The sequence below is a fragment of the Labrus mixtus genome, chromosome 4 (assembly GCF_963584025.1).
Source record: "Labrus mixtus chromosome 4, fLabMix1.1, whole genome shotgun sequence".
Taxonomy (NCBI): domain Eukaryota; kingdom Metazoa; phylum Chordata; class Actinopteri; order Labriformes; family Labridae; genus Labrus; species Labrus mixtus.
Genome location: NC_083615.1, coordinates 23,333,577 through 23,354,889, shown reverse-complemented (window position 1 = coordinate 23,354,889; position 21,313 = coordinate 23,333,577). Strand labels below are relative to the sequence as shown.

The following is a 21,313-nucleotide window of genomic DNA, read 5'->3' as shown; positions in this document are numbered from 1 at the left end:
CCTGCCGCTCTACACTATAACGCCGCCCCTCTGTTCACTGATTGGAGGCCAGCAGGGCGCTGGGGTGTAAACGAGCCAATCATGTGGCTCTGCCTGCTGTTAACAGGGCTCGTGCTCAGGATGGCCTCTTCGTCACCTGCATGCTCCTGTTATTAATAGATGATGAAGAGTAAAGCATGGGGGAGGGAGGAGAGGGGGAGACTGACGGAGTAATGACGACCACACGTCTTGCTTTAATGGCCGTCCAGAGAAGAGGAGACAGCGAGGAGATGACCAGTAAAAGTATTGATCAGCTCTTAGAAAAATGCAAACTAGAAATAATATTTACTAATGAAAGCTTCATGCAGTCAGTGGATGGTCAGTGGTTGACTTTAAAGCGAGAGTTCATGATGAATAACATGTGATTTAAAAAAAAAAAGTCATGTCCCAAAAAATAACCAGCAAAATGATAAGAAGGCAGGTGATAAAGAACTCATTTATATTGCTGATCGGCACACAATATCCTGTAAATAAAAATGTAAAACCCTTTGCCAAGTAAATACAATTTTAGAATAGTTCAAAAGCCTACTCTGTAATTTTCCAGTGCATGTGTTGTCTTCCAATCTTGTTTTGTAATAGTCATACAATTACAATTGACAATGATATTAAATGGAGATAAATAGAACATTCTGCCTTCTGATAGATTTAACCTGGACCTTTATTCATAATTTAATTATCTATCAATGAATCCAATTTTCATCACTATCTCTTTGTTTACAGATTGTCTCATAAAACAAGTGAAAGAAGCAGTGAGACCAGTGAGGATTTATAAGTGTAACCTCTTTGTAACACATTCGTTTGTGATTTAATGTCCTCTTGTCTGGCTGGGTTACGTTTTTAGAGGGTGAAGAGATAATAAATGTTTTCCCTTGTCTCTGCCAAGTCTGTGACTTAGAACAAGCAGAGAGCTACAGCCAATAGTATACAATAATTCAGCAGGTAATTCAAGGGTCACCAGCCTGCAACAGTTCACAGTGAGGATCAGTGCACATGCTGCCGGTTGAGATCTATGGCCTCTATAGAAACTTCTCTCCTGCTCACAAGGTTTATTTCTGTTCTATATATTATAAAGATGAAAAAGCATGCTCACTAAAGGTGAAGACACAAGCAGATTTACTGCTAAGCCCAGGGTGAACATATTCAGTTTCCTTCCTATTGATCACGAGCATCCTCTGTTCATTGTATGAGTACATTTTGTCTCACATACAGTGAGACAACACAAGCAATTGGTGTATCATTTAGTTAATCGTCATGATTGGACTGATTACAACACTTAGACAGTGGATCATGTGAGCACGACAAAAACTAAGTTGATGAAGCTGTAAAAAGTAAAGTCTGATAGTGGATCCCTCTAAAAAAATAAAAACAGGGTTATAACATATATCGACCTCATACTGCAGGGCTTGCTACTAGACTATTTTGAAATGGGTTTGTTTTTGTAAAAGTAAAGTTTTAGTAAATTAACTCACCAAAATATAAAGGAATATTTTTTGTGAACAGTTTGTTGGACAGTGTTACTGACCTTATGTTTCTTATACTGCCAGATACTTTTTATTTTTTCTAGAGATTCATAGAGGACTAAAGAAGTGAAATACTTTACATAAAAAGGTTGTTCCTTCCTTCTTCTCCTCAGCTTTAGACTCAAAGCCCGGGAATTACTGCCTTAGAATAAGTTCATTCTGTTTGAAGTAGCCTAGGTTAATTTATAATACTTGATCTCTCTGTTAATATATCCAGCAGATGTAAACATGCTATTATTGCATTGTAGTGTATTCTGAGTTAATTTATACAATTTCAGCTTTTTCTACATTACTCACTTTCACATCCTATTCGTGTAGCCCTGCGTGACACGCATTTTACGCACAGGGGAGACAGTGGGTCGGGTCTGTGTTTACTTCCGGACTCCGATTTAGACTTCGCTCAGACAGCAGCAGCTCCAGTGGAGGTTCAGGCTGTCAGCTAGCGCGGGTAGCCTTTAACGAGGCTGCATGACAGAGGTTACCGGCTTTGACCTGGCGGCATCCCAGCGGACGCACCTCACTCTCTGCTCCCCTGCACACCGGACACCTCTCTCCACCGGACAGATCCGGACCGCTGCCCCGGCTCTCATCCCGCTCCGCCTTCGTGCTCAAAGTCACTCGATGCTGCGCTCCCGCTACCAGCCAGCTAACAGGCTGATCTGACTGAGTTCCTTGCCACTTCATGATCCAGGCTAGTCGAGGATCAAAACAAGGACAAGCGCTTTAAAGTTGAAGCGGCGTTTTGTGCTTCACTGGTCAGGACCAAGCGGCGAAGAGGGACACGGGCCCGCGGGGGAGAGCGACGGACTCGGGGCAAGGCAGCCAGGGCAGCGAGGGTGGTGGCTGGATAAACTAGGGGGTTTGCCTCCAGCTCCTGGTGGGTTTATCCCCCTGCCAGCTATCGTTAGCTAACCTAGCTCCAAACAGCGCCATGGATTGGTTAATGGGGTGAGTACAACACAGCTAGCATCGCCTTAGCCAGCTTACTCTGCTGTGTCAGGTCAACTGCGCAGTCTTCCTCGTTTCTCCACACAGCACCTGACACCACCACGGTCAGCATTAGACAGGTGCACTGTCTGCTTGAACGCTTTTAAATGTTGACTTTCACACACGCGCATAGTCAGACTCGGGTAGCATGGTGCCTAGCTTAGCTTAGCTCTGCGAAGCTAGCTCGGTAGCAAAGCTGGCAGCGCTCTCTCATCCTGCATCGGTACACCCTCCTAATGTTACCCGGGGGCCAGGCGGTATTTTTGGGGCACCTCCATGGCCTGCAGCTATTTATCCAACGGTGGCAGCGGCCAGATTAGGCAGTGGGGGATATATCTGTGCAGAGCAGTTTGTTGGACAGGGGTCTTATTTATAGGAATGATTAACACAGCAGTGGGCTAACATTAGCAGCCCGTCAGTCCTGCTAACGCGGCTGAGCCCGGGTTGACTTTATTTCCTCTGCAAGGTGCGCTGGTTGCGTTAGCAGTCATGCTAACTTGATGTAACCTCATGTGCTACATTTGGGACACAAAAGATTCCGGTGTCAAAGAGCACCCTAACGAGAGTATAGCTCCTATAGTTTTGAGGTGTGCACCTTGTATTAATGAGCATAATGTATATTTGACAACTGTAAGAGCACAGTGCAATAGTATATATGTCACACCTGACAGAGGTGGGTGATGCTGATTTGTCACTTTGTTTCAGTCATGTCACACATGGGTCGTTAATACTACTGAATGAGATGCAGCGGTCCCAGTGTGACACCTGCTACACAGAGTTCACTGTATCCAGGATTAACCTGTGACACCTGTGTCACTGATAGAGTAACTCCCCAGAGCTTACCAGCTCAGTCTACTATCATCGAGTACTGGTGTGTTAACTCGCAGGTGCATGAGTGATTGCTGTGCACACTTTAAGTCTGCGTGGAACATTAAGTCACATTCACTTGTAAGTAAATAAGGCAGATGTTAGTTTTTCTTCTCAAACGCACACTTTCATTTTAAGCTCCCATTTCACCCCTCTGCTTTCTCTCTGAGCTGGAGAACAACACGACTTTGGGACGCCGTAAACACTTTGTTTTTTGCACAGCAGGGTGTGTCCCCATGATGGTTGCATTTTTGCTGACTAGTTATCAGGCCGGCTTGCTGGCCTCACCAATTTTTGAGCAGATCGTGGGCTAAGGAAGGGTGGAGGCGTGTTGTCGGGGAGTGATTTTGCACATGTGGTGACATATTGGCTGAGAGATAAGGATGCAGTCCCTCAATGACCCCCAGCAACTTCGTTTCATAACTGTTCCCTCTGCCAAAAAGCTTATTTTTTTATGGGGTGGGGGGGTTCTGTCTGTCAATTAGCAGGATATGTGAGAAAATACTTAACAAGCTTCAATCGTAATTTACAGACTTTATAGGACAAGATCTGATGAGTTTTGGGTGAGGAAGGCAACACCTCATTTGCACTCGTAAAATTCTTCGGTATCCCCTGAGGCGAATTAGCTACAATAACTGTCCTGGCACTGCTTGAAACAAAATGATTCCTAACGAGACTGTGCAGCTTGTAAATGTGAATGACCCTGAGAAATGTCATCATGGGTTTTTGGTTTATTGTGCAATATTTCTTTGCGTGACCTCCTCCATCTGATGGAGCTGGTTTTTGGTAATTGGTTCTTGCATTGACTTGTCTCAAGTTGCGTCAGGTCTCTTTAGTTGTAAATGTGATTTATAGGTCTTAAACTCCTCTTTCTCCCCCTCCCACTCAGTCACTCACAAGAGATAATGATATATGTTTTTTTTGCCCTGACATTTGGAGCTGTCACACATGAAAAGGTTTGAGTAACACCCAGGTATGTCTTGCTGTTAACGCAGGTGAGGAGAGTAAAGGCCTATGCATTGTGTGCTTATAGGCAGAATTATAAATGTTAATTGGAGAGACACCTTTTTAAATTATTCACGTGTCATTATCTAAATACTCTCAAAGAAAAATGAGTCATGCTTTCATACAAACTAAAATCACTTATTCATAATAGGGGAAGTAAGGCTGTACTTAGTGTTATCACTATCAGCTGTCTTTTTAGCTGGAAAGGCCTTTTCTGCACGTTGAGACTGTGTGTTTACCTGCACGTTAAAGCAGGAAGTTGTCTACTGTTTATGTATGCAGGGAAGGTGTGTGTGTGAGGTGAATGCATTGGAAGCCAGAAGGCATGCGTCCAGCATGCGTCACTGACGGACTGGAGTCAATGAATGAGTTAACCAAGCGTGTAATCACTCTGACTACAGACCCAGGGTGAAGGATGCGGTGGCCGGGGAACGATGGAGGAGAGAAGAGACAAAAGAGAGGAAGAGGATGATGTGAGGAAGAGAGATGGAGTGTGGGGAAGGCAGCTGAACTGGGGATAAATGTGCAGAGGGACAAGGAAGCGTGATGAATGAAAGAGGCGAGGAGGCTGATGAGAGAGAGGCAGGGTGATCTGAAGGAATAGGGGAATGGGATATGGCGTGTTTTGTGACTGGATAGGAAGTGAAGGATGGAGGAAGGGGATATGAACGCTTTTGATGGTGTTGATTAGAGGAAAAAATGGAAGAATTAGCAGGTGGGGGTGCAAGGGAAGGATGAAGCTCCACAGGGGATTAAATGGAAGTCTATATGAGAGGATGAGGATATGGGGACTCACTGAGGGTGCATGGATTGAGTATAGGAGACGAAGGGATAATAAAGGGAGGTGTTTCAGTCTGATTCGTTATTCCTAGGGTTCTACAAAAACAAGTCTTACTACTTGTGTGTAAATGTATGTGGAAACTGAGTCACTCTGTCCATGTGCAGTGTATTTATTTTGGGCATGGAGCATTATTTCAGAGCTGAATGACCTCATCTGTCCGGACTCACAGTCAGACAGGACGTTAAATCAGCGGGGAGATGCGCAACGCCGAAATGTGTCTTTTCCTGTTGGGCGAAATGAGCAGGCTTTGACAGATGTTTAATCCCCCTGCTTTTGAGTGATGGATTGGTAATGCTGAATAGAAGAGCGAGAGAGAGGATGGAAACTACTGAGAGCTAAGTGGAGCGCTGCTTTCGGCTGCCTGACCTGAGAGAGACTCCAATTTAATGTACACTTAGCTCGCACTGCATCACCTGTGACGTAATGGTGTGTAGACAAAGCATCAGTATCCTGCATCATTGAGGGAATGCAGGCAATGATAGGAAATATTCCAGTAATAACAGGGTCTGCTAGTTATTTTCTATCATTTTGTGGATGATGATCAATATACTGTACTACTCACAATAAGCTATTTACAACTTCAATAGTATTTTTTTGGAGACAATTTGCCTGCTCTTTAAAATTTGACGAAATGCTTTTGAACTCTTGCACTGCGGCTCTGCAGTCTGTCACTTGGGGTCAACTTGTCAGCTCAAATAGTTAAAAATGAAGAATGAAAAAGAAGACATATCAGCTGATGTAGAGGGCGACTTTACACAAAGCACTTGTATGCCAAACTTCCTCTGCTCTGTGTCATCACTGTGACCTCTTGAGAAGAAATGTGTCGCCGTCTCACAGTCGCTGTAAACCGGTTTGGTTGTTTCCACATTGTCTTCATGGTATTTCATTGTTCCATACGTTTCATAGCTGTGTTTTAATCTCAGCTTTACATGATTCTGCATTTCAAGTTTTCAAAGCATGCAGAGAGCATGGGATGGCCTACTGACAAACGATTTCTCAGTTTCACATCACATGATCTAAAATGGTTTGAGATCATTTTCACTTACAGAGCGTGATTATATTAATAGAGAAGTGAAGTGGTTAGGTTGACATCTGTAACCAAGGGTTACTGCAACAACAACAACAACAGTCACAACATTTTTTGTGGATGAAATCTAGTTGAGCCTGAAACTTTTCTTGTAAACCATTAAACTCTTGAAGATCGAATCACTGAATGTGTACAGACAGATTTTGAGCTGTCGTCTTCTCCATAACGACAGGAAGTGAGTTGCAAGAATTTTTTGTTGTTGGTTTTTAGTCGAGTTCAAAGATGTTTTAAAATAATCAATATCTGACGGGAGGAGCAGTTTCTCTACTCAAGCTGGTTCCTACAAGCCGATTCAGTTGAAATAGTTCAGAGAATTTCTGTCCTTTGAGCAGAAAAAATGTAATAGATGAGTCTGAGAAATCTCTTTATTTGCGTATCAACTGATCTGTACTTGTGGAAAATGGGGCAGCATTTTGTGCAGTTTCAATCTGAGTCTGTCTTTTTAGTAAAGTCACTTTGATGCCTCTGATTTGTTGTGTGTGCATCTCAAAAGTTTCCTTGGGGGATTTTGCACACTGCAGCCCTGTCCTTGTGTAACCCCACTGCCTAATTTCCATTTCCGCTATACAAACACAGACACAAACACACACACACACAAACACACACACACACACACACACACACACTAACACACACACTACTGCACGTATGTGTAAGTGTCAGCCCAGGTGTCTACTTACGCTGCTCACAGCCCAGCTGCATCTCTGATAATAAGCTGTGACAGACAAGCAGACATCATCTCAGAGCAGTCGCCTGCTCCGGAATAGAAACTAACCAACGCTGCCACCTTGTTGTAGCTTGTTACAGAATGGAGTCTGACTTTGCTGTCTCTTTTTCTGGCTTCATAATCATCAGCAGTTCTTACACTGCTTTTACTATCACTATTAGGACTGACCTGGAGGCAGAACAGCATTCAGCTTACTAGAAGGACTTGAATGGCTTGAAGGATTGTAGCGTCTGTACATGCAGGGGCTGATTGCTATAGGTCATAGGCGCCCCAAATAGATATCGATAATTATGATTTATTTGACAGCCCTAATTTACACCTTATTGGTTGCAAAGTGTCACAAAGGCATGAATATTTATCTGATTGTAGTGCTCCTCAGTTCCCAGTTTAAGCGTAGATCCACTGTGCCCTGCTTTGCTGTTTCCTGGTCCTGCTCCTCGGGCTGTTCGACTGTGACGTGACGCTGCGCTGAGGGATAAGCTAGATGACAAGAAGACTAGTTGGTTTGTTTACTTCTCAGCAAGGGCAATCAAGTCACTTTCAACACTTCAACTCACTCCCTGGCTCGGTTTCTCTTGCTAGCTGTCTTCTTCTCCCTTTCATTCTCCTCCTCCCCTCCTCTCTCTCCCTCTCTCTCTCTCTCTCTCTCCCTCCCTCCCTCCCTCTCTCTCTCGGGATGCTGATGTGCAGCGACGTTTGCGTGCTTGACTGCTGCCTGAGCTGGACTGCTCAGCCGCAAAAAGCCAGGCAGTGTTGAACAGGCCCAGGGCCGCCTTATTCCTCTCTGAGAGATGTTTAACAACAAAAACTAGCTAGGGGTGTTGGCTGTGTTCAGAGGATGAAGCCTGTATTTCCGGACTTATATTGTACAAGCACCATCATGCTTTTTATTTTTGTGCTGACCTCGTGTCTCTGGGTGAGGGACAGAGGAAGTAAAAGAGTGGAAAATAAGGCAGAGCTGGAAGGGCAGAGTCCCAACAAACAAGTCCTCATCTCCCCTCTGTGGCTTCTCCCCCCCCCCCCCTGCTTATCCAGGCTGTGACTTTATTTTTGGGGACAGCAGTAGCAGATTCCTCTTTCCCCAGCGGTGTATCGGAGCGCAAAATGAGAAGCGGGGTCATCGCCACACTGTCAAAAGCTCAGCTGTCATAGTTCAGAGGTGCTGATGACTTCAGGTTTCACAGGAAGGTGACACCTCGAGCTAGGAGTTGACCTAGTGACAACCACAACCGTGCAGCACCCCAGCAAGAAGTGTTCAATACTGACTTGAAGCCAAAAATAATTCACTGTTACTTGCTTAAAATATTGCTTGAAAATAAAGGTCTGTTAAGTAAGCTTTCTCGCTAGGTTTAGGGGTTTTGAGATGTCAGTGTGCACCATGCATGAAGGAGGTATAAAGCCTTGTGAGGAGGCAAATAGTCTGTGTGCAAGAACACACACTTCCATGCAAACACTCCTGTGAGTGAATACCGCTGCACTCTCTGGTTTCTCTCTTGAGATGCCTCTCTCCTTCCCTGTCTTCCCTTCCTTTTTCTCCAAGGCAGGGACATGGAAAGGTTTAGAAATGAACGTGATACCAGGATGACTCGGCAGATGGCTTTGCACTGAATATGCATAAGTAAGTGGATAATTGGAGAATCCAAATGCTCGCCCGGCTGTATTAAGCTCTTTCAGGGAGCACTTGAGATGAAAACTCCAGTTAGGTGTGCTGTTTTTGCCTCTTTCTTGCCAGTGAAGATGAGGTTTCAGAATCCTGAGCACAGAACATGCTGTGAGAGTGCAACCTGATACGGTGATGGATCGGGAGCAAAATGCAACCCAGCTCAGTATGTGAGCTCGCTTTGCTGTTGAGGCTTCTGGGGAAGTTGAAATGGTCCCAGACCAATTTCAATCGGCTGCTTTTTACTTTGTCAACAGCACATGTTGTTGAAATTAAACCAGGAGCCTCTTATGCATAAGGTTCCTGAAACATTTCTTTGCACATAAAACCCCCTTGAACAACAACATGCATGTGTTTATCAGTCTCTCCAGGAAGTTGAGATGTAGTGATTGCAACAACCAATGCAAAAAATCCCCTGTATTCTGCACAATGGGAGCTTTTTTTAGAGAACTATTCCGTGTTGCTCACAGTTGATATGTTAGTAGATTTTACTCACAATTTCTTTGCATGTAGATTTTTAAATGGCACAGGATTTTCAATGTTTTATTTATAGGAAATAAATGTATATTTATTTTGTCCAGCCTGAGAACGGCTGCAATTCATAGGCTCCAGCAGTTTAATTGGAAAGAAGGTCTCAAAAAAATAGCACATAGTTCCTTCTAAAAAAGGTGTTAAGGATGCAACTATACCGAATCAAGCCAGTGAATTCCTGAAGGAGCAGATATAAGGAGGTTTGTTTATCTTATTATCTCTATCTCTTTGTAGATGTTCTGCTCATTGGGGCAACGCTGTTGTGTTGCTCCTGGCATGGCCTTGGGTGTCAGTTTGCGTGTGTGTGTGTTTGTGTGTTTGTGTGTGTGTGTTGCCTCTGTTTCACTTGGCAGGAGAGTGGCACCATGCTGTGACTGTGTTTACTCTTTTGGAACGCTCCGGGCAGCTCTGCCCAGCACACACAACTGGCACCACCATCAGATGGAGAGAAACAACTGACAGAGAGCATGAAGAGGCCAGACTACTCAGCCTACCCCTGTCTCTCTCCTCTTCGTTCTCTTGTTATTGTTAAAAAAAAAAAGAGGACATTTCCTCTCATTAAATGCCTTTTTATTTCAGGCCAATGTTGCCAACGGATCCTAGACTTCTGCTGTAGTAGCAGGACAGGCTGCACAGCGCTGAGAGCAGCTTCTGTTCTGTCAGAGAGTATCATAGTCATGGAGCGCTGCCAGCCAGAGCTGTCTTAAGATCAGCTAAAATAAGTCAAACCCCCTGCAGCAGGATTTAGGGTTGTTGATACCGTCCACACACCCACAAGGGACACCCCACAGACCAGTCAGTTGCATTTATTTCAGGACTGGTCCTAGTTTCACAGATTCTGTTTTGGGTGTCGATGATATTTTAGGCTACAATTAGTGTCACTTGGTGCTATAGCACATTTAGTCCGTCATTAATGATCTGTTTGAAAGGATAGACACAAATTTGACATAGCTGGATTTTTTAAAAGCTCATTAGGGGATAGCTGCTGGATATGAAAGTGGCAATCTAAACGTTTCCCTATACATCAGTGGAGGTCGTGTCATGGAAGTGTTACCTGCACCAAAACCTAAACTGGCCATGTCTAATTTTCATTTAAATCTGATTGGAAGTTTTACTTCCCCATTTGAAAGAAAGGTTTGAATGTTAAAAGAAAAGAAAAAAGGCAACATGGCCTACTGAAGCATTGTGGATTGAATTAAAACAAACAGAGAAAAGAGGATACGGAGAAGAGAGGCTGGCTGATAAGGATGTATGTTCTAGAAAGTGCAGCTGAAGAGCCAGAGATCAAGAGAGACGATAGTCGCACGGAGAGGCTAGAGGTGAGATATGGAGATAAATGGGAAGTGGCTACATGGGTCAGAGAGCTAGATTAGAAGCAACAGAGGAGACGGAGTGAGGGAGATTTAACAGCAGGACACTGCAATGGAGTTTGGAGACGTGTGCAGGAGAGGCAAAAGAGGGATGAAGACTAAAAATTGTTTCCGATCGTCTTTGCGCTCGTGGGTTTGATTTCCAGAAACTTAAAAAACAAAAGTTTGAGTGTTTGCCCTGAAAAACAGTCATTCAACAAGCGAGATAAGAGCCCTGATTTGTCTTTTGGAGGAGTAAGCCTTTAATGCTGGGTGATATTTTATTTATGTTTCACTGAGATGTGGTCAGCAGCACCCTTGAGCGACGCTTCAGCTGAGCTGCTAAATCTGTGCAGTGCTGGTGGGCTGCTAGCGTCGGTGTAAGCTTGCTAGGTTTGTCCTTGGTGGCTGAGGCTAGGCCGCTAGGCTGGTCTGCACTGTAATTGGATTAGAGATCTCTGCGTTGCATCAGGCAAAGCAAGACGAGTACACACACATAGGCACACATGCCTAAGGGAGTAATGTTCTCAGCACTCCTCCTCCCTCTTTTTTCGTCTTATATTTTTATCTTTTCCTTATCATCCTTTATTTATCTCCTTTTTATCACACCCCTTCCCCCTGGCTGTTCTGTAAATGTTAAGGTCTGTGCTGTGATGCATTTTGTGCATGTGCGTGGTAGTGTTTGTGTGCATGTACAGTATATGGATCAGGCCTATGTCATGGATACCCTCTGTAAATGGGATTACAGGAGCTCATGCTGAGAACACCTGGGAGAATAAACGGCAGGAATAAATATTCACAAATAGAGAGGAATGTGAACCGTGATAAGGAATTTGATATTCAAACATGAAGATGTCCTATACTTGAAGAAACAAATGTTCAGAACTTCCTGTTTAGCAGCTTTGGACAGGAAGAAGAGAGTGATGTCATGGGGTTTCTGATTTCTTCTTTTCTTCTGTGCAGTGACTTCATCTGGGAAGAGTTTCACTTAGTTATAATAATAACAATTTCTAAAAACAACACGATCGACACTCAAATGGCTTTAGCCGCCCTGTTGTTATGAGTTGCCAGGTTTAAGTTAGCATCAGCCGCCTCAGTTGAACTTTGAAAAGCTTTGTTAAGTAAGCCTATAGTGTATCCTCCTCATTAGATTCCCTCTCTCATTGTGTCTTTTCTGCTCACTCCAAAAACGAATGCATTTCATTTTAAGAAAAGTCTGCTCATGTGTCATTGATACTTTTTTGTGTTGCTCACCTTTTAAGACAGACAACATCTTAACAGAGAACTCCACATGCTCAGCATTCAATGTGATACTTGGCAGCAAGAAAAGGTCAAAATGTAAAGACTGACTGAATCTTTTTTAAGAGCAAATGTGAGAAAAATTAAGCACATCTATCCCTGGATAACTGGACAGGTAAACTCCCAGGTCATTAGTATTACCAGTAAACAATAAGGAAGGAAGGTACAGCTCCTTTGATCATTTGTGTTGGATCCAGGAAACAAATTGAAACAAAAGCCAAAATAAAACAACGCTACTTCGCAGCCTGGCCTGGTGCACCATCTGTCAGATGTTACAGATGTCAGGGTGTGGTGAGGTGTGTTCAGCTTTGTTGGACAGGTTCAAACAAGACGCTGGCATCACTGAAAATAAAACATGAAGAAAATGAAGAGACAGTCCATTGACACATAGGAAGAGATAGAGGGGAGAGGATTTCCCTTCTCCTATTGTTCCCGCCTTTTATCTTTCTGCATGTGTGTGTGTGTATGTGTGTTAACTCTCCTATAGCACATGTCAAAGTGTAGCAAGTCAGAGATTAGAGGCGGAGTGCGATAGAACAGGTTTAATATCTGACAGGTCAGCACCAGCAGCCATATGTTTCATATGTCTTTGCTGAAATCCCTGCCGTATGGCTCTGATGTGCACATATGACCTGTACAACTCTTCTACTTCCTGCCACCATGAGCGCTAAGAGTGAGCGTGCAGCCCGAGTGCGGATCGGAGGGTGTAGCTCTGAAGATCGTTAAACAAGTTGCGACCTTTCTTTTCAGAAGGTAATTTCCGTTAAGTTGATCAAACCAACACCCAGAATTAGTTAAGAGGTTTCAAACCGGTTCAAACTGCAAAAAAAACAAAAAAAACAGCAGCTCTTCAGAGTTATAGATTTAAATGATTTCCCAACAGGTATTGCTTAAGCAGCTTGAAGAATACATTGTCTTTACACTTGTAGATCTGACACAGGCTCACTACTAAACATTAATGTGTGTTAAGGGCCACAAACAAGCTCCATGAGATTTATATCCAAAAAAGGATGTTGAGGGAGAGGAGGAGGAGGAAAGGAGAAATGTTAGTGTTCAGTTTGACTTTGATTAAAGGCAAAGTGATAACAGAGAGGGAGCTGACATTCTGGGTCGGCTGATTTCCGCTGCTTGGTTTGGGTCGCTGTTGAGGAGCTGCTGACCGGGCCTGCCAGGAGTGAGGCTGAACAGCTCAAGGCTGCACACAAAACTTAAAAAGGCATGACACACAGCAGAGGATTTGACCCCTGTGAGGCCTCTCTGATATCCCCATTAGGGAGTGTGTGTCTGTAAACACGGATAAGTCTGAGTGACTGAGGGCTTACGGAGGGCCACACTGGGGAACATGCTCCGTCCGTTTGCTGTCCTGTTCAAACAACAAACGCACACATTGCTCTTCACGTCATCATAACACAGTCTAGATCTTGCACACACAGCTGCCGGGCCGGATGTGAGGGCGGCTATCTTTTCTCCAGCCTTAGAACTGCTTAACGGTACCTTCCTCAAAGCGGTTTGATCATCGGTGGACTCTGCGCTGGGTAGCCAATAGTGTGGCTGCATTAGAAGCTAGGTCAGAAGCTAGCTGTGCTAAAGTGTGCTGAGAACATAGGGTATTGTGGGTAGTGTTATGAGCGTGGGAGCGAGGTCAGCAGCTCACTTTGACTCAGTTAAATCCAGGAAGCCAGTGAGAAGGAAGGAATTCCCACCATCACATCCAACTCAAGCTCTCAACCTTTAAACGTTTCACTGTTAAGCACAAGATGTGTATGTGAGGGACAAACTGTGTCTCTCTGTTTCGCCTTTATTCTTCTTTTCAGATGATGAAATAAGATGAATTTGTTTTTATAAATAATTTGTGATGGACAGACTTAGACGCTGACTATGCGGAAACTACAGTTCTCCTAGTTTGGACTGGATTTGAGAGGTTATGCTTTTTCATATCCTGAATTTCTGACTGAGCAAGAACAAGTCATTAGACCATAGAGTTAAAAAAAAAAGAAGAAGAAAAGAAAATGAGCTCACGCCATGAAAATGTGAGGTCTGGGTCTGTTTCTACTTTCATCCTTTTACCTCGGTGTTTTTGTTCTACCTGGCCGTGTTTTCTGCTGGCTGTCTGGCCCGTATTCCCCTCAGAGGTTTTCTTCCTACAGTAGCTGCTCACACTGGAAGCTGGAGCGAACTGAGTCATATATCAAAGGGAGGGGAGCACAGCAGAACAGGCTCTACAGATTAGAGGTGAGAGGAGTGTGAATTATTACCGGTCGTTAGCTGGTTAAATGAGGCTAAGTGAGACGGCCAGCTCAGGGAGGTGAGATGGAAGAGATTAGCCTACATAAAGAGTGATGGAGGAAAGAGATCTGTGCAGTGAGTGGTGACTCCTGACCTCTGTTTTTTTGTGTGTGCAGTTTCACTTTATCTTCCCTTCTCTTCATCCTCATCCTCAGGTCCTCCCTGTAGCTGTCCCATTTTGGTTAAGTGTGTCTCTTTGAGAAGAGGCCAACAACCTTCTCTGTGTTGTCTAATAATTATACAAGTCAGTACTTGTCATTGTCACACACAGTGTTGCAACATCAGAGCCCTGAGCTAGGACTGGTTATATCCACATTACTAATGCACCACATGTCATCACTTATCTATTTAAAAGAGCAGTTGAAAGGCCTTTTTATACTCCTCTGGAGTTTCATGTGTGTTGCTGGGGAGAGATTCATACAGCGAGGGACTTCATTTTTTAAGGGAACACCAAGGAATCACAACAGAGCTGCTATAATGTGGCAACTTCTGATAGCAAACATACTTTGATTTGATCAAACAAACGTTATTGAGATTCATCACCTTTACCGTAAGGTTCTTCAGGTTTTCCTGAAAAGATAAAATACTTAAAATAATACATGTGTGGTGTGGTGACTGTGGCTGTAGAGACCCTGGGTGCGTTCGAATTGTCATTTTTGCTTAGGAAGGTTCCTAACTGAGTGAAATGACCTGGAAGCATTTAAGTGGCGGCCATGATAAGAGCCGTTCGAATTCTCTAAAAGTTAAGGAAAGGCGGGTCAATGCTTCCTTTATAACCTCCTTTAGCATAGGATACGCCGGACCATCCTTTACAAAAGGAGATGAGATATGCCGCCCCACAATTCCTTGAGGCCGCAACATTTAAAGCGAGTTGCGCATCCAACAGTTCACGGAAATGAACGATGATCGTAAAGTGACACAGATGATGTTTTATTCAACGTATTTCATTCACTTAAGAATGAGTGGACAGGAAGCTGATGGTTACACTTCTGTTACTTGTAGCCTGGTGGTCTATATTTCTTTTATTTCAATCCCAACCTTGTGGTGATTAGGATTATTTCACCGGCAAGAAGGCACAGGGGAAAGTTTTTTAGATGCACTTTTAGTAGTCCATTTTCGGAACATTGTAGTTTCAACACGGCGGACCCACGTCGCATTTAATGACGTCGCCTAGGGGAAATGTGGTCGGATTGTCAGAGCAACAAGATCACCTTTCCCTAAGTCCTTTATGAATTCTCCTAACATCTTTCCTTAACCTCATGACGTTTTCCCCGGGGTTAAGGTAAAGTGGATAGTAAAAGGAGATAGGAGGGACAATTCGAACACACCCCCTGTTCTGTCCTTAATGATATTACACATGCCCATTTACAATTGAGCATGGACGTCCCACAGGTGGACTGTCAGTGTGTGAGCAGTGTGTGAGCAGATTCAACCACGACAATTAACCAATGTCTAGCAGTATCTAACAGTTAATCAAATCAGTTGTTTTAGCTTGAAATATTGACTGACATCACTCTGAACCGCACCTGGAAACAATAGAGATAATCCAATCAGGAAGCCATACAATTTGTGAAATTCCTTAAGTTTGGGGTGCCTCATCAAGGACTGAGGCTTGGGTTTAGCCTCAGCCCTTGATGCTTGTCTACCCTACTGTCTCATTTATTTTTTTATCGTCAGCTGGCTAACCAAAGGAACAGAAAAACTATAGATAATCAAATACAAAAAAATACATTTATACAATATGTGACCTAAAGTAAAGCACTTTTGAAAATGTTTTTTCAAATATGATTTAATCCGATATAAGTCCACTGTAAGTATCAAGTTCTAACAACACTGTATCCTACATTACCGACAATGCAACTGACTCCCATCTTTCATGGAAAACGCCTGATTTCCTTGTAACACATTCAACACTCGTGACCTTCCTGACTCTAATTAAAAAGCCAGAGGACGGATAGAAATAGCGTCTCTCTATGGCGGTGACTGAAGTTCAACGTGTTCAAACTGAGGTGCTGGATATCCTCTGTTTGGGCTGCGTCTGTCGCTAACCTTCCCTCAATGTGTCAGTCTGATCTTTTTGCTTCTGTGAGTGAGAGAAAAAGAGCGAGAGACACCCCACATCCGTTTCCTCTCATGGAGGAACTGTAGGTCAGGGTTTTTTTGGTACGCTCTGGTGAGTTAATGTGGCGAGGGGGGACGTTTCTTATAATCACAGAGGATCACATGGTTAAGGTGACTGTTGTGTGACAGCAATTTTAGCCATGTCGTGCTGAGTTTGATTATTTTAAGCGAGGTTTGGTGTTTGAAGCTTCCTGAATGATGCAAAATAACATTTCGCTGGTCATAAGTCTCCTTTTTTTGTTCCGACCTTCCCCTTTTTTGTATTTTTCGTTATCACAGTTTGTGCTCTGCCTGCATATTTGCCTGTCTGGCCTGGGTGTGTGTCCTCATGAACACCTGTATCCTTTCCTCTGTTTGCATAAAGCCTCGTGTCTGCCCCTCGTCTATGTGCGTTATGCATTTTTCTCCCTCTCTGCCGCACCCTTTACTGTAACATGCTCTCCTTTTCCTCCTCATTGTTCTGCCCCGCCGTCTGGGCAAGGGAGTCTTAAGCAGGAGCTCGCAGGAAGTCCTCGTCACTCGTTGAGCTGAAGGGAAAGCAAACAGCAAGGTGCACAAACACAGGAAGTGCTGCTTTCCCCATGCATGCTCCGGCTGGGTGTCTGTCACTGTGCGTGGTTTATCAGAGAGCAGAAACGTGAGCTCTGTCTCTAACTGTATGTGTCTTTGTCTGTCTTTGGGCTTTCTGCAGCTCGCTGGTTGACATGTCCCCTTTGCTGTCAGTGATAACCACTCTGTGTGAATTCTGCTAATTAGCATATGTATCCTCTTCCAAATTTTATATTTAATCATTACTTAGTGTGGGGAAGTGGGAAATAAAGAAGAATGCCAGGAAAAATCCCCATCACAATGAAGTGATTAGGATTTAAAGTGAATATTTCCTTGTACTTTTATTCTCTATCCAGAAACATTATGAGCCATATTACTTCTTCTTTTCTTATTTAAAGGTGAAACCTTCACTGAAGCTGGTATATTAGAGTTCTCTGTCTGCTGTGCATCTCAAGCAGTAGAGAGGTGAGCTGCTGTGGTCAAAGGTGGTCAGAGTTCACTTACGGAGTGAGTAAGGATGCACACTCTTACTCACTCTACTACACATGCCAGCTGTTGTGTAACGGCTGGCAGCAGTGGAGTGCACATTTAAGCTGTGTGTGTTTGTGTGTACGTGTATGCATATTCCATAGAAGTATAAAGAGCTGTCTCTAGTGCATGGATTAGTATACCTGCCTGGGTGAGGCCTTTTTCTCCAGCATCAGCTCAGAGCTGCCGGGACAAGCTCCATGGGTGTGACACACCCTCTCTGTGGTGTTTTCGCACAAGCACGAGTCGGGAGATTTGCATACATTAAACGGAGTGAGCAGAGAGAGAGCTGAGGCTGACAGGAGCCGGCTGAGCCACTTAGAGACACATACGAGAGATGTGAAAGGTGGAACTGACAGTGATTGGTTATACAGAGCATGTAGGGTCACATCAACACTGCTTTTTTTAATAGTTGATTAGGAAGCTGATGGGGATCCTTATGAACAAAATCTAATTAAAATGACCTTCAAAGTTATTAAAACGCCCTTGAAGTTAATGTCCTGATGTCATTTTGTAGCTTTGTTATGAACTGTGAAAGCAACATACGTTTTTTTCCTCAGTCTCTGTTGCTCCATTATTGTTAACCTCTCTGCCCAATGCAAAAAAAAAAACCTAACAAAACTCAACTCAACCATCACTTAAGATCAGGAAGAGGAATATCACTGCTTTGAACAGAATTTGGATGTAGTAGGGATTTTTAACACAAGAGGGCAGCACGGTTCCAGTAGTTGTGACGGTCCTGGGTATATGAGCTGGCATCTGGGGGGAAAAAAATCTTACCTTTCAGCCGTGGGGAACTTTGTTTGGTCAATCATGTTAACTTTGAGCAGGTCATATAAGTTAACTGTTGAGATAACAAAAGGAAAGAGATGAAGGAGCCGGTAGATGGACAGGGATCAGTGATGGCATAAAGAACAAGAGAGTATAAGAAAGAGTTTTGAAAAAGAGAGGAAGAGTAAGAGTGAGAGAGAATGATCCATTGAGCATGAAATCAGATCTTGTTGTTGCATAATCATGGCTTGCAGGCCTTCCCAGCATGCATCAGGCTCTATCAGCTCTAGTCCAACATGACCGTATCAAGTAGCTGCAGTATTAAACCAGCAATACCAGTCCATCCGCAGCCTGAGGCAGACACGGATCAATAGTTCTGTTCTTCTCTGTGCTCAGGCTTGCTCTTTGATTCTTTTTAGTCCTTTATATAGTCAAGTTAATGTCATGGGGTGATTTCTTTAAGAAAACAGGCCTGACTGTTTAGATATTCAAGTTGTGACTTGATGGCAGTCGCGTGTTGTTTTCATCCGATCTTTAAGAAACATTGATGGATTCTGTCATCATCTCAACCTCTCCTCTTGTGATTTTAAAATTGTAAACCAATGTGAACATTTTCCTTCATTGGACATATTCTTTGAGGAAGAAGCCCAGAAGCTTCTTATTCTATTTTTAGGATCTAATATTTACTCAAAGAGCCAAAAAGCTCTAGTGGTTTTTATGCTACCCTTGAAGGCCTTACCTCTCCTTCCAGTCATCTCAAGCCCTCCATATTTTTCACATACCAGCAATACCAGATGTCACTGAGGCATTAGTGCTGCTCTCCTTCTCCTTCCTTTCATTATCTTTTGTTTTTTGATGTTCTTTCTTCACCTCCTCCCCTCCATCGCCTCTGCAGAGCCTTTGTTCACATGCCAGCAATACCAGAATGCATACCAGTAAACAGGACCTCAGCGCCTGCCTCCACCTCTGCCTGTTTTCTCTCATCACTGCACCTCAGGCCCAGAGGAAGAATGAGAGCATGAGAGATGCTGAGAGGTGTAATATTTCTGCTTAACACTAGGTGGCGTCATAGTCCCACTGTCCTCTGCAGCTCCTTGTATCAGTACTTCACCTTCAGTTTGGAAGGAGAGTCCAGTGAGTCATGAGTCAGCTATGGCAGGACAGATGTTGTAAACAGTTTAAAAAATACAATACTTGATTTTGAAGGCAGGGCAGGTGACTTATTTTTAGTGTTGAAAAGGTTTTAATATCCCGCTGCTAACTACAAAATGAAATGCTTGGTAAATAAAGGGGCCATTGCCGATCTTCAATCAGTCCAAGTGAAATGACCGGATTAAGGGTCGACCGATTATCAACCTGGCCGATTATCTGTATCTGCTTTTTATTTTACAGATTGCGGATAAAATTAATTAATAAAAGAAAGTGTGCTAGTTTGGCTCAGGTGCAGGTGTGTCTTTCCCTCTTGGTCTGTTTTTGCTCACCACTCTCTCACCCAATGTCCTGCCCACAACACTATCTCATTGGCTAGACTTAATTCGATGGCCAATCAACACTGAAGCCTGTGTGCCACTGACATGCACAGAGACGAGAGCAGCCTGGAGCAGGAGGAGAGTCTCCAGTTGAGCATTTAAACAGTTAGATTTCAAATTATACATTTTGGCCGAAAGCTTTTTGGTTTTTAAAGTATATGTATATCGGTTCCAAATATCTGTTATCAGTCTCATGAACTAATAATATTTGGTATCGGTATGGGCCCAGTAAAACCAATATCGGACGACCCCTAGACTGGATATTCATGAATGCATGAGAGGAGTCTTGCGCAATCTAAAGTTATCAAGTTTTTAACAGAAGAGTGTCAAAGAAAAGTAGTTTGATATGTTTTAAGATGACAATGAAACACTGCGCTCCTCCTGTACTCTTAAGTAAAGCTTAGCACTTTTACTTTATGTGTTTGGGGGAGGTGCCTTGATGTTTCTTTGACTGAATACTTTGAAACGACGGATAAGACTCTTGTTTGTGGGGCTTTTTATTCTTAATATAGAGAGTCTAAAGACACAATAAAAATAACACACGAAAAAAAAAGTCTTTTAATAAAATGAATTAAAAAAAAAAAAAGACTTTACTTTGAGATTTGTTTCTTTAAAATGTCAGTAGATGGAGAAACATGTAGGTAAAGTATCCAGTCTGTCCAGGGTAGCCTCTTCAAATGTCACCTTGGTGTTCTGACAGACAATCCAGAGCCCAAAGATGTACAAATAATAATCAGAGAAAACTCAGAAACCAGCAAATATCCAGTGCAGAGAGGCTGGAATAAAGTACATCAGGGGCATTTACTTTCAAATTATCACTTCAATAATACATCAGATATCAAAATAGTTTGCTGATTAATCATGTGTTAACTGAATTATTGTATTGTCAACCAATTATTTCAGCTCTGAAGTGATTGAGTTGCCTCAGTAATGGCCAGTACCCTCTCATCATAAGGTTTGTGTAGTGGCACAAAGTGATGGAAATTTAAAAACAATTTGTACTTTTTCCTCTCCCAAGAAAAATAGTTTTCTGATGCTGGTGCTGAGCTTCAAATTCTCCGGATGCTTTCCTCATGATCAGTTCATGGGTAAGGTTGCATTTCATTTCCTGGAATTTGAAGGGAAACCTAAGCTGTTTAGATATGGAACGATAAAACTGATTTTGGGGTAGAGCACAGAAACACCCAGACGTAACATTTGACTTTAGAGGGCATTCACAGGACATTTGAGGAAATGTCAACAACACTGTTATTTCCCCAAGTTCTTTGCATTTCAACTCCCATAAGCCTCTATACTGAGTTAATTTTAAGGTGAGTTCTAGAGGTGACTATCACTATTGGATTGGCTGTATGTGAGAGACCGAACAGACAGGCTCCTGGCGTCGCCCTGCCTGGCTGTATATATAGGCTCTTTTATACTGCTCACCTTGGCCTGACTCCAGCTCACATATACCTCTAACTGAGATCTGTGTGTGTGTGTTTGTTTGTGCTGAAACATATTTAGGGAGTGGGAGTGACAGGAACAGTAAGCTATTGGCAGCAGGACCCTGTGGACATACATTGCGTAACAGACACACACACACACACACACACACACACACACACACACACACACACA

The 21,313-nt window shown here is 43.3% G+C and overlaps 1 protein-coding gene across 1 annotated transcript in view; it reads left to right on the top strand.

Moving 5' to 3' along the window:
• The first annotated feature begins 1,940 nt into the window (after positions 1-1,940).
• Positions 1,941-21,313, top strand: part of mob2a (MOB kinase activator 2a) — a 58,410-nt gene continuing 39,037 nt past the window's right edge. Inside the window, exon 1 of the mRNA XM_061036523.1 lies at positions 1,941-2,507. Within this exon, the coding sequence (XP_060892506.1) occupies positions 2,491-2,507 (17 nt within the window). The 5' untranslated portion in view covers positions 1,941-2,490. The remainder of the gene's footprint in view (positions 2,508-21,313) is intronic.